The sequence below is a fragment of the Choloepus didactylus genome, chromosome 5, assembly GCF_015220235.1.
Source record: "Choloepus didactylus isolate mChoDid1 chromosome 5, mChoDid1.pri, whole genome shotgun sequence".
In the NCBI taxonomy this organism is placed as follows: Eukaryota; Metazoa; Chordata; class Mammalia; order Pilosa; family Megalonychidae; genus Choloepus; species Choloepus didactylus.
Window position 1 is genome coordinate 52,543,914 of NC_051311.1, and position 14,729 is coordinate 52,558,642.

Here is a 14,729-nt window from a genome sequence, read left to right on the forward strand (position 1 = left end):
ATCCTTTTTTCTTTTTCTAAAACAATTACTCTAAGAAGCCCAATACAGAAAGCTTCAAAGACTTGCAATTTGGGCAGGTCAAGTCAAGAGCAGAACTAGGAGAGACCTGAGAAAAAACACAATAATCCAGTGGCTGAGAAAATTCACTAAACACCACAATTTCCCAAGAAAAGGGGGGTGTCCACGCACAGCCATCATCCTGGTGGACAGGAAACACTCCTGCATAGCCCAGAACTGCCCCAGACAACCCAGTGTGACGGAAGTGCTTCAAATAACAGGCACACACCACAAAACTGGGCGTGGACATTAGCCTTCCCTGCAACCTCAGCTGATTGTCCCAGAGTTGGGAAGGTAGAGCAGTGTGAATTAACAAAGCCCCATTCAGCCATCATTTCAGCAGACTGGGAGCCTCCCTACACAGCCCAGCAGCACAGAACTGCACTGGGGGGACGGCACTCACCTGAGACATAGCACAGTCATCCCTCAACAGAGGACCCGGGGTGCGCGGTCTGGAAGAGGGGCCCACTTGCAAGTCTCAGGAGCCAAACGCCAATACCAAGAACTTGTGGGTCAGTGGCAGAGACAAACTGTGGCAGGACTGAACTGAAGGATTAGACTATTGCAGCAGCTTTAAAACTCTAGGATCACCAGGGAGATTTGATTGTTAGAGCCACCCCCCACTCCCTGACTGCCCAGAAACACTCCCCATATACAGGGCAGGCAACACCAACTACACACGCAAGCTTGGTACACCAACTGGGCCCCACAAGACTCACTCCCCCACTCACCAAAAAGGCTAAGCAGGGGAGAACTGGCTTGTGGAGAACAGGTGGCTCGTGGACACCACCTGCTTGTTAGTTAGAGAAAGTGTACTCCACGAAGCTGTAGATCTGATAAATTAGAGATAAGGACTTCAATTGGTCTACAAATCCTAAAAGAACCCTATCAAGTTCAGCAAATGCCACGAGGCCAAAAACAACAGAAAATTATAAAGCATATGAAAAAACCAGACGATATGGATAACCCAAGCCCAAGCACCCAAATCAAAAGATCAGAAGAGACACAGCACCTAGAGCAGCTACTCAAAGAACTAAAGATGAACAATGAGACCATAGTAAGGGAGACAAAGGAAATCAAGAAGACCCTAGAAGAGCATAAAGTAGACATTGCAAGACTAAATAAAACAATGGATGATCTTATGGAAATTAAAGAAACTGTTGACCAAATTAAAAAGATTCTGGACACTCATAGTACAAGACTAGAGGAAGTTGAACAACGAATCAGTGACCTCGAAGATGACGGAATGGAAAATGAAAGCATAAAAGAAAGAATGGGGAAAAAAATTGAAAAAATCGAAATGGACCTCAGGGATATGATAGATAATATGAAACGTCCAAATATAAGACTCATTGGTGTCCCAGAAGGGGAAGAAAAGGGTAAAGGTCTAGGAAGAGTATTCAAAGAAATTGTTGGGGAAAACTTCCCAAATCTTCTAAACAACATAAATACACAAATCATAAATGCTCAGCGAACCCCAAATAGAATAAATCCAAATAAACCCACTCCGAGACATATACTGATCACACTGTCAAACACAGAAGAGAAGGAGCAAGTTCTGAAAGCAGCAAGAGAAAAGCAATTCACCACATACAAAGGTAACAGCATAAGACTAAGTAGTGACTACTCAGCAGCCACCATGGAGGCAAGAAGGCAGTGGCAAGATATATTTAAAATTCTGAATGAGAAAAATTTCCAGCCAAGAATACTTTATCCAGCAAAGCTCTCCTTCAAATTTGAGGGAGAGCTTAAATTTTTCACAGACAAACAAATGCTGAGAGAATTTGCTAACAAGAGACCTGCCCTACTGGAGATACTAAAGGGAGCCCTACAGACAGAGAAACAAAGAAAGGACAGAGAGACTTGGAGAAAGGTTCAGTACTAAAGAGATTCGGTATGGGTACAATAAAGGATATTAATAGACAGAGGGGAAAAATATGACAAACATAAACCAAAGGATAAGATGGCTGATTCAAGAAATGCCTTCACGGTTATAACGTTGAATGTAAATGGATTAAACTCCCCAATTAAAAGATATAGATTCGCAGAATGGATCAAAAAAAATGAACCATCAATATGTTGCATACAAGAGACTCATCTTAGACACAGGGACACAAAGAAACTGAAAGTGAAAGGATGGAAAAAATATTTCATGCAAGCTACAGCCAAAAGAAAGCAGGTGTAGCAATATTAATCTCAGATAAAATAGACTTCAAATGCAGGGATGTTTTGAGAGACAAAGAAGGCCACTACATACTAATAAAAGGGGCAATTCAGCAAGAAGAAATAACAATCGTAAATGTCTATGCACCCAATCAAGGTGCCACAAAATACATGAGAGAAACACTGGCAAAACTAAAGGAAGCAATTGATGTTTCCACAATAATTGTGGGAGACTTCAACACATCACTCTCTCCTATAGATAGATCAACCAGACAGAAGACCAATAAGGAAACTGAAAACCTAAACAATCTCATAAATGAATTAGATTTAACAGACATATACAGGACATTACATCCCAAATCACCAGGATACACATACTTTTCTAGTGCTCACGGAACTTTCTCCAGAATAGATCATATGCTGGGACATAAAACAAGCCTCAATAAATTTAAAAAGATTGAAATTATTCAAAGCACATTCTCTGACCACAATGGAATACAATTAGAAGTCAATAACCAGCAGAGACTTAGAAAATTCACAAATACCTGGAGGTTAAACAACACACTCCTAAACAATCAGTGGGTTAAAGAAGAAATAGCAAGAGAAATTGCTAAATATATAGAGACGAATGAAAATGAGAACACAACATACCAAAACCTATGGGATGCAGCAAAAGCAGTGCTAAGGGGGAAATTTATAGCACTAAACGCATATATTAAAAAGGAAGAAAGAGCCAAAATCAAAGAACTAATGGATCAACTGAAGAAGCTAGAAAATGAACAGCAAACCAATCCTAAACCAAGTACAAGAAAAGAAATAACAAGGATTAAAGCAGAAATAAATGACATAGAGAACAAAACAATAGAGAGGATAAATATCACCAAAAGTTGGTTCTTTGAGAAGATCAACAAGATTGACAAGCCCCTAGCTAGACTGACAAAATCAAAAAGGGAGAAGACCCATATAAACAAAATAATGAATGAAAAAGGTGACATAACTGCAGATCCTGAAGAAATTAAAAAAATTATAAGAGGATACTATGAACAACTGTATGGCAACAAACTGGATAATGTAGAGGAAATGGACAATTTCCTGGAAACATATGAACAACCTAGACTGACCAGAGAAGAAATAGAAGACCTCAACCAACCCATCACAAGCAAAGAGATCCAATCAGTCATCAAAAATCTTCCCACAAATAAATGCCCAGGGCCAGATGGCTTCACAGGGGAATTCTACCAAACTTTCCAGAAAGAACTGACACCAATCTTACTCAAACTCTTTCAAAACATTGAAGAAAATGGAACACTACCTAACTCATTTTATGAAGCTAACATCAATCTAATACCAAAACCAGGCAAAGATGCTACAAAAAAGGAAAACTACCGGCCAATCTCCCTAATGAATATAGATGCAAAAATCCTCAACAAAATACTTGCAAATCGAATCCAAAGACACATTAAAAAAATCATACACCATGACCAAGTGGGGTTTATTCCAGGCATGCAAGGATGGTTCAACATAAGAAAATCAATCAATGTATTACAACACATTAACAAGTCCAAAGGGAAAAATCAATTGATCATCTCAATAGATGCTGAAAAAGCATTTGACAAAATCCAACATCCGTTTTTGATAAAAACACTTCAAAAGGTAGGAATTGAAGGAAACTTCCTCAACATGATAAAGAGCATATATGAAAAACCCACAGCCAGCATAGTACTCAATGGTGAGAGACTGAAAGCATTCCCTCTAAGATCAGGAACAAGACAAGGATGCCCGCTGTTACCACTGTTACTCACCATTGTGCTGGAAGTGCTAGCCAGGGCAATCTGGCAAGACAAAGAAATAAAAGGCATCCAAATTGGAAAAGAAGAAGTAAAACTGTCATTGTTTGCAGATGATATGATCTTATATCTAGAAAACCCTGAAAAATCGACGATACAGCTACTAGAGCTAATAAACAAATTTAGCAAAGTAGCGGGATACAAGGTTAATGCACATAAGTCAGTAATGTTTCTATATGCTAGAAATGAACAAACTGAAGAGACACTCAAGAAAAAGATACCATTTTCAACAGCAACTAAAAAAATCAAGTACCTAGGAATAAACTTAACCAAAGATGTAAAAGACCTATACAAAGAAAACTACATAACTCTACTAAAAGAAATAGAAGGGGACCTTAAAAGATGGAAAAATATTCCATGTTCATGGATAGGAAGACTAAATGTCATTAAGATGTCAATTCTACCCAAACTCATCTACAGATTCAATGCAATCCCAATCAAAATTCCAACAACCTACTTTGCAGACTTGGAAAAGCTAGTTACCAAATTTATTTGGAAAGGGAAGATGCCTCGAATTGCTAAAGACACTCTAAAAAAGAAAAACGAAGTGGGAGGACCTACACTCCCTGACTTTGAACCTTATTATAAAGCCACAGTTGCCAAAACAACATGGTACTGGCACAAAGATAGACATATAGATCAATGGAATCGAATTGAGAATTCAGAGATAGACCCTCAGATCTATGGCCAACTGATCTTTAATAAGGCCCCCAAAGTCACTGAACTGAGTCATAATGGTCTATTCAACAAATGGGGCTGGGAGAGTTGGATATCCATATCCAAAAGAATGAAAGAGGACCCCTACCTCACCCCCTACACAAAAATTAACTCAAAATGGACCAAAGATCTCAATATAAAAGAAAGTACCATAAAACTCCTAGAAGATAATGTAGGAAAAATCTTCAAGACCTTGTATTAGGCGGCCACTTCCTAGACTTTACACCCAAAGCACAAGCAACAAAAGAGAAAATAGATAAATGGGAACTCCTCAAGCTTAGAAGTTTCTGCACCTCAAAGGAATTTCTCAAAAAGGTAAAGAGGCAGCCAACTCAATGGGAAAAAATTTTTGGAAACCATGTATCTGACAAAAGACTGATATCTTGCATATATAAAGAAATCCTACAACTCAATGACAATAGTACAGTCGGCCCAATTATAAAATGGGCAAAAGATATGAAAAGACAGTTCTCTGAAGAGGAAATACAAATGGCCAAGAAACAGATGAAAAAATGTTCAGCTTCACTAGCTATTAGAGAGATGCAAATTAAGACCACAATGAGATACCATCTAACACCGGTTAGAATGGCTGCCATTAAACAAACAGGAAACTACAAATGCTGGAGGGGATGTGGAGAAATTGGAACTCTTATTCATTGTTGGTGGGACTGTATAATGGTTCAGCCACTCTGGAAGTCAGTCTGGCAGTTCCTTAGAAAACTAGATATAGAGTTACCATTCGATCCAGCGACTGCACTTCTCGGTATATACCCGGAAGATCGGAAAGCAGTGACACGAACAGATATCTGCACGCCAATGTTCATAGCAGCATTATTCACAATTGCCAAGAGATGGAAACAACCCAAATGTCCTTCAACAGATGAGTGGATAAATAAAATGTGGTATATACACACGATGGAATACTACGCGGCACTAAGAAGGAACGATCTCGTGAAACATATGACAACATGGATGAACCTTGAAGACATAATGCTGAGCGAAATAAGCCAGGCACAAAAAGAGAAATATTATATGCTACCACTAATGTGAACTTTGAAAAATGTAAAACAAATGGTTTATAATGTAGAATGTAGGGGAACTAGTAATAGAGAGCAATTAAGGAAGGGGGAACAATAATCCAAGAAGAACAGATAAGCTATTTAATGTTCTGGGGATGCCCAGGAATGACTATGGTCTGTTAATTTCTGATGGATATAGTAGGAGCAAGTTCACAGAATTGTTGCTATAATAGGTAACTTTCTTGGGGTAAAGTAGGAACATGTTGGAAGTTAAGCAGTTATCGTAGGTTAGTTGTCTTTTTCTTACTCCCTTGTTATGGTCTCTTTGAAATGTTCTTTTATTGTATGTTTGTTTTCTTTTTAACTTTTTTTTCATACAGTTGATTTAAAAAAGAAGGGAAAGTTAAAAAAAAAAAAAAAGAAAAAGAAAAACAAGGAAAAAAAAAAGATGTAGTGCCCCCTTGAGGAGCCTGTGGAGAATGCAGGGGTATTCGCCTACCCCACCTCCGTGGTTGCTAACATGACCACAGACATAGGGGACTGGTGGTTTGATGGGTTGAGCCCTCTACCACAGCTTTTACCCTTGGGAAGACGGTTGCTGCAAAGGAGAGGCTAGGCCTCCCTATGGTTGTGCCTAAGAGCCTCCTCCCGAATGCCTCTTTGTTGCTCAGATGTGGCCCTCTCTCTCTAGCTAAGCCAACTTGAAAGGTGAAATCACTGCCCTCCCCTCTACGTGGGATCAGACACCCAGGGGAGTGAATCTCCCTGGCAACGTGGAATACGACTCCCGGGGAGGAATGTAGACCTGGCATCGTGGGACGGAGAACATCTTCTTGACCAAAAGGGGGATGTGAAAGGAAATGAAATAAGCTTCAGTGGCAGAGAGATTCCAAAAGGAGCCGAGAGGTCACTCTGGTGGGCACTCTTATGCACACTTTAGACAACCCTTTTTAGGTTCTAAAGAATTGGGGTAGCTGGTGGTGGATACCTGAAACTATCAAACTACAACCCAGAACCCATGAATCTCGAAGACAGTTGTATAAAAATGTAGCTTATGAGGGGTGACAATGGGATTGGGAAAGCCATAAGGACCACACTCCACTTTGTCTAGTTTATGGATGGATGAGTAGAAAAATAGGGGAAGGAAACAAACAGACAAAGATACCCAGTGTTCTTTTTTACTTCAATTGCTCTTTTTCACTCTAATCATTATTCTTGTTATTTTTGTGTGTGTGCTAATGAAGGTGTCAGGGATTGATTTGGGTGTTGAATGTACCACTATGTAATGGTACTGTAAACAATCGAAAGTACGATTTGTTTTGTATGACTGTGTGGTATATGAATATATCTCAATAAAATGAAGATTAAAAAAAAAAAAAAGCTACTGGAACTAATAAAATAAAAAAACTACTACAGTATGGTACTGGCATAAGAATAGATATATTGTCCAATGGAATTGAATTGAGAGTTCAGAAATAGACCCTCACATTTATGGTCAATAGATTTTTTACAAGGTGGCCAACTCTACTAACTGGGACAGAACAGCCTCTTCAACAATTGGGGCTGGGAGAACTAGATAGCCATATCCAAAAGAATGAAAGAGGACCCCTATCTCACACCTTATACAAAAATTAACTCAAAATGGATCAAAGACCTAAACATTAGAGCTAGGATCATAAAACTCTTGGAAGTGAACATAAGGAAATTCTTCAAGATCTTTTGGTAGGTGATGGTTTCCTAAACCTTGCACCCAAAGCACAAGAAATGAAAAAGTACATAAATGAGATCTCCTCGAAATTGAATACTTTTGTGCTTCAAAGGACTTTTCAAGTAAGTGAAAAGGCAGCCTATTCAACAATAAAAAGACAAACAATCCAATTTTTTAAAAATGGGCATAAATTTGAATAGACACTTTTCCAAAGAGGAAATACAAATGGCTAAAAAGCACATGAAAAGATAGATGCTCAGTATCACTAGCTATTAGGGAAATGCAAATCAAAATCACAATGAGATATCATTTCACATCTACTAAAATGGCCATTATCACAAAAACAGAAAACTACAAGTGCTGGAGAGGAGGTGAAGAAACAGAAACACTTAGTCACAGCTGGTGGGAATGCAGAATGGTGCAGCCACTTTGGAAGGCAGTTTGGTGGTTCCTCAGGAAGCTAAGTATAGAACTGCCATATGATCTATCAATCCCAATACTAGGTATTAACTGAAAGCAGGCACATGAACAGACATTTGCACACTGATGTTCATAGTGGCCTTATTCACATTTGCCAAAAGATAGAAGCAACCCAAGTGTCCATCAACTGACAAGTGCATAAACAAACTGTGGTCCATCCATACAATGGACTATTATTCAGCTGTAGGAAGGAATGAAGTCCTGATGCCTGCAGCAACGTGGATGAACCTCAAAGACATTATTTTGAGCAAAATAAGCCAGACACAAAAGGACAAATATTGTATGATCTCGCTAATACGAACTAATTACAATGAGCAAACCCTGAGAGTATAGGTTACCAGGAGTTAGAAAGAGGGTAGAAAGTGGGGAGATGATGCTTAATGTGTATAGAATTTTTAATAAGGTTAATTGTAAATGTTTGGAAATGGATACAGATAATGGTAACATAACACTGTGAGTGTAATTAACAGTGCTGAGTGTGGGTATGGTTAAAAAGGGAAGTCTAGGCTTGTGTATGTCACTAGAAGGAAAGCTAGAAAATAAAACATGGGACTGTATAACAGTGAAAAAAAAATAACATCATAAAATATTTAAGATTTAACAAAAGATGTATAAGATCTCTACACTGAAAAATGTAACAGTGATGAAGAGAAATTAAAGTGTAGTGGTTTGGAGCTATGCACCCCAGAAAAACATGTTCCTAAACTTAATCCATTCCTGTGGGTCTGAACTCTTGTAAAAGGGCCTTTTGATGAAGTTTCTGCAGTTAAGGTGTGGCCCAGCTGAATCAGCATGAGTCTTAATCCTATTACTCAAGGCCTTACAGGGAAGGTCACACAGAGAAAGTGGGTGGCAACGTCAGAAGCCAAACTTCAAGAGAACCCAGAAGAGAAGGGAAAAGCCAGGAGAGGCTGCCATGTGCATTGCCATGTGACAGAAAGTCAAAGACCAAGGATCACTGGCAACCAGCCCCAGAACAGAGAGTATAGAAAAGAACCATAAATATATGGCTTACTAATTTTTTTTTAAACAAAAATGCAGAATGGGGAAATACTCTTTTCAATAAATGGTGCTCTAACATACGGTTAAAAAGAAATGGACCCCAACCTATACCTCACACAAAAATTACTCAAAATGGATTACAGATTTAAATATAAAAGGTAAAACCATAAAAATACTTGGGTAGGCAAAGATTTCTTAGATAGGACACAAAATTCACTAACCATAAAAGAAAAAAAATTGATCACAATTAAAAACTTTGTTTCTTCAACAGGCACCAATAAAAATTTACAAAATTAAAAAAAAAAAACAAAACAAAAAACTAGCCAAAGCCCAAGTAGGAAAAAATATTTACAAAACATGCATTTAACAAAAGACCAGGACACAGAATATAAAGGATTTTTACTTCTCAATAAAACGACCTAATTTTTAAAAAATCAGCAAAAGGCCTGAATTGAAATTACACTAACAAAACGAAACACCTTAAAAGAATAGCCAATAAGCACAGGAAAAGATGCTCATCATTATTCATCAGGAAACTGATCTTTAGAACCATGAGATTATCACTTTACACTTATTAGAACAGCTAAAATTAAAGACTGACAATACCCAGTGTTGGCAAGGACATGGATTAATTGGAATTCTTACATGTTTCTGGCAGGAAATGGTACAACTAGTACAGATACATTTGTCATACAAACAAGAAATTCCAAATTTTAAGTATTATATCCAAGGGAAATGAAAAAATATCCATACAAAGACTTGTCTAAAAACATTCATAACAGCTTTATTCATAATAGCCCCAAACTGAAAATACTGATTTCCATTAACAAGTGAATGGATAAACAAATCATGTATAGAACCAATACAGACAATGTGGATCAATCTTTAAAAACCATATGCTCAGCATAAAAAGCCAGAAATGAAACAGTACAAAATGTATTATTCCATTTCAATGAAGTTCTAAAACAAGCATCATATGTGGTTGTAAGAAGAGACTGACTGTAAAAGGAGACAGCAGGAAACTTTTTGGGGTGATGGAAATGTTCTATACATTTATTTTTGATTAGGATGGTGATTACATGGATGCATAAAATTTATCAAAACCCATTAAACTGTAAACTTAAAATGTATGCATATTACTGCATATATGTTATACTTCAATAGAGTCAATTTAAAAATTTTTAAATGGTCTCATAACATTTTTGTATATATTAGTTTTCTTCAATTGATTAGATTAAAAGTATATTGGAAGACCAAGACACATCTTATACTTCTACAATTTTCTATGATGCTGAGTCCTTAGAAGAGCTCAGTAAATTCACTAACTTGAATGATTAACTGGGAAGAAACATATAAAGCTTGAGAATGACACTTCAAGTATGAAAATACTGTTGACCCTTTACCGTTATATCTTGTACTTATAACACCAAAAATATTCTACAATGTTATAACATTAAGAATTAGTTTCTCTCACCACTTAATGTACCTAAAGAAAATCCATTTTCTATGGTCTGCCCTCTTGTGGATATAAATGCATACTAAGAAATGACAATCAAGGATGAGGTGGTCATCCAACTACATAGCTTACGGACACTGAGGGCACTCACCACCATTCCTTCCTACGGTTAGCCTTAGAAAAGGACAGTTTAGACCCCGGGGGCGGGGGTGGGGAGATGTGTTACACTAATGTTCTCGGTGGGGGGGCTTGGTTCTACCTCCAGGGGGCGTTTTCCAAAACTACAAGTACACTATATTGGCAGGTATAGTTATGTCTGAGCATTTGTAAATTGTTAATACTTTCTTTGTTGTTAGAAATTAGCTTGATTTTATTTCTGCTTTTTAAAAACAGTTAAGGCACTATATTGAGCTTTCTAAAACATATGAATTAAGGATTTACTTTTCATAAATTTCATTTAAGATAAAGTGAGCATCAAAAATATTTTACAGAAGGAGAAACTAGTTCTGACAGTGTTGAGAACTACTACTCTAAACCTTGAACTTTGGTCTTAATTTTCTGAAGAATCCTCTTATGAATCAACTGTATTCTGGAATATAATACTGATCGAATTAAAGAAATACTAGGGCTTAACATTATACTCCAGAATTATGAAACTATGCCAAATTAAGTAGTATGTGACTCTCTGTGGAGAGGGCCTGGAAATCAGAAATTTTAACAAGTACGGTGATTCTAGGAGAACTCAATTCTTGAAAATCCCTATCTAAATCTAAGCAGAAAGAGTGCAAACTCCAATATGGTATGTGGACTCAACAAAACCTATTTTGTTTGGCCTACAGCATGGACCTATATGTATACATTTACTTCAATTATTTGCATATACCTAATACCAGAAAAATTTTATACACACACACACACACAAACAGAATTCAGGCTTCTCACTTAAAATATATCCTTCATCACTGGCCCTGAACTCTACTGCTGAACTAAGTAGAATTTGCTCCCTTTTCAGTCTCCATCATTCCCTATTACTTTTCCCCCAGGCTCATTGTTCACCATCTCAATTATGAGATTAGCCCTTGTAGGTACTGTAGTTTGATCCACAATAACTGTATCCACAAGTTCTTCAGGAAAATGAAGAGCAGAAATGATAAAATGAACTTCATGTATTTTATTCTGAAATACATCGCCTCCACGTTTGCTTCAGCTAGTATTTAAATCAGTTTGCAAGGAGAAAAACAGAAAATACCCAAGTCAGCAAGACTCAGGATAGCATTTTTTAATTTATTAACAATAAAATCAACCCTTTTTAAGAAGTGTCTTTTAAAGTATAATTTATTAAAGACTTGTTCTTAGTTTTCCACCAGAGTACAAAATAAAAATAGTATCTTCCAATATAAATGCTTTCCTTGAACTCTTGCTTACGATACAAACACAAAGATAAAAAATATTTGGAGACTAGAACTAATTAGAATGTTTTGAGAAGTCTGGATTGCAAACTTGTCTCAGAATTAATCACCAGAGCGTTTACTATCTGTGTTTTCATTCATTTAATTCTAAATGTCATGGCCAGCCATACAATAAAACTAAGATCATAATTTAAGATCATAATTAGCTACTAGCCTATTTAACTACTTAAACTATAAATAAAAGAAACCTTAAAATGTATCTAAAAGCTAAGAACTAAGATTTAACTTTCACCTGTACTAACTTTCCAACAGGTGGGCCACTTCAGTGTTTGAAAGCCAATTAGAGTGAAGGATCTGTGACTGCACCCTACTTGCAAGTTAATGAAATAGCCTATCACAGTAGGATGCTGGCATAAGACTCATTGGTCAGTAACAAAAGACAGTTTATTATTTAGAACAATAGCATAAGCCAAAGCATGAGCATTTTTTTCATTGGTTGCCCAAGCCCCAGTTCCCAGAAGGCAATGTGAAGGGGGCAGGTTGACACCTGCACAGGCAGCAGTTGTGTTACAGGGGAGGAACCCTATGCTAAGGGAACCCCAATCTTTTATGTGGGCAATAAACATACATGTCCTTTGCTCTGGTGAAAGACATTATCTCTATCTTCCAAACAACCTTATAATCAGAAACAAAGGGCATATCTCACAGGCATGATGTGCAAAAATGGAGATCCGTGGTGTCTCACAACCAGACACAGTTCCTGATAAAGAGTAATACCACAACCTATCTAAAGCCTCAACTTTTTATACCATTTGACCTACCTCAATTATTTAATTACCATTTTCTCAAATTCAATTCTTCCCTCTAAAAAGGAACCACATATTAAACACGATTTCCCATTTCCAGTTACTCTGTATTTTTTAAAAGTGCTCAATTATTTTCAATATTAAATTTTAAAAACCTCAAGAACTCTATTAGAAACAAATAATTACTATGCTTATAACTTACTTTAAATGTTTCAAACCTGTTAACATTAGCAACGGGAACTACCTGTCAAAAGTCTCATTACACAGTAACAAACGCCACAAAGAGAACTGCGACTTCAAGATTTCCAGCCGTTGTCTACAAAAGAGAAGAAAATCTGCGCCCCAAATCAATTTGGATCGTTCTATTTCTCTTTACCGTTTACCCTTTAAAAACAAAACCTTCAAAAGAGAAAGACAGACAACAAAACATCGTCTCTTGGTTCCTTTGTCCCATCAGAGAGAAACGAGAATTGGACACTCGTAAGGTAACGAACCCAAAACATGCAAGATAGGAAATAGACGACATCCAACCTGCAATCAATCATCAAAGAAAGTCGGCATCACTTAATCCTTATTCCTCCCTTCCCCACTCCAACTCAAATAACGTGGGTATATAGGAGATGATTAGAATCATATGGACCTAGACAAAGCTTTGGGTATACGGCGGGTAGCAGTTAACTACATGCATTAGGCAAAAAACCCGAGATACAGACTACAGGCGAGTCCGAGAGTTTTACAAAAGTGCGGGTCACATGGGCCACCCAACCCTGGAGGGGAACGCTGAGAAGCAGGAGGAGCAGCAGCTTTGCCAAGTCCTCAGCACCCACGGAAGTTGCTCGCGGAACGCCGCAGAGCGCGCGGGCCCACTATGTCACCGCCGCCAACACAGACCCTCCTCCTCGCCCCTCCCCCGCGGCGCTCCCCGGGCGGCGGCGACATGACAGCGGGTCGCGCCGCACAAGGGCGCCCGCCTCCCCCACCAGGCTACCCCGCGCCCACGGCCAGCTCTTACCTTGCGTGGCGAATGGCGAGGAGCCGCTGACTGGCGAGCCAGAGGCAGGGACGGGCGGCGGGGTCTCGGCCGAGCTTAGCATCGGCGCGGGGAGCATGAGGTAGCGCTGGGGCGCCGGCAGGCAGCGCTGGCAGAAGGAGTGCAGGCAGGGCAGCAGCTTGGGCGCCCGGCTCTGGATGTTCTGGTGGCACACGGCGCAAGTGTCCAACAGGTTAAGCCGGGCCGCCTCGCCCCCGCGCTCCGAGTCGGGGCCCTGCCGACTCTCGGCCTCGTTCTCCCCGCTCGGCGCTGCCGAGGGCCCCCCCGTGGCCGCCGAAGCCGCCGCCGCTGCCGCTGCCGCCGCCGCCGCCGCCGGCGTCGCCGCCTTCTCCACAGCCACCTCCATTGTCCTGCCCCCGCCGCCGCCGAAGGGGGAGCGCGGTCTCCGTCCGCCGCCGCCGCCCCGGGCGACCTCCTCCTTCTCTTCAGAGGCCACTCTGTTGACCCTCGGGAGTCGGGGAGGACCGGGCCGAGGAGGCCTCCTCAGGCCCCGGGGTTCCGCCTCCCGGGTGGCGCAGCCGGAAGACGGGGATCTGTCAGCCGGGACCGTTTCTCGCACCGGGAGGCTGCGCCCCCTGCGCTTCGCCAACCGCCGTGGCACTCGCGGAATCCGCCCAGCCCACCCTCGCGCGCCACTGCCTGCCCGCCTTTCTCTTCTGCCCCCAAGCCTTCCTCAGTTCCCGCCCCCTCCTCCCTCTCCCAGCAACTGAAGCGACCGCACGGAGCGCACCGCCCAATAGCCGCCGTGCCTGGCGAAGGGGTGGGGCCAGTTGAAGCCCGGGAGGCTCGGAAGGCCCGACGGGAGGCTGGGAGGTGGGAGGGCAAGTGTTCAGCCCCGCCTCCTCGAATTCCGAGAACTGTGGCTTCTGATTGGGCCTTTGTGGATGTTTGGCTCTTCTGGAAAGATTAAGTTTTCGTTTGTTAACGACGAACCACTTAATTCGTCGGCTTGTATTAGCCCCTCCTACGGGGCGGGCTCCACCCTATCGACTCAATGAAATTAACTGCTTCAAA

The 14,729-nt window shown here is 40.2% G+C and overlaps 1 protein-coding gene across 2 annotated transcripts in view; it reads right to left on the bottom strand.

Annotated features, from left to right (window-relative positions):
• The window catches only part of TRIM24 (tripartite motif containing 24), a 138,809-nt gene extending 124,432 nt beyond the window's left edge, over nt 1-14,377 (bottom strand). For both annotated transcript variants that reach the window (XM_037836071.1, XM_037836070.1), the window contains exon 1: nt 13,677-14,377. In XM_037836071.1, coding sequence (XP_037691999.1) covers nt 13,677-14,061 — 385 coding nt within the window. In that variant the 5' untranslated portion in view covers nt 14,062-14,377. The remainder of the gene's footprint in view (nt 1-13,676) is intronic.
• Nucleotides 14,378-14,729: the final 352 nt, after the last annotated feature.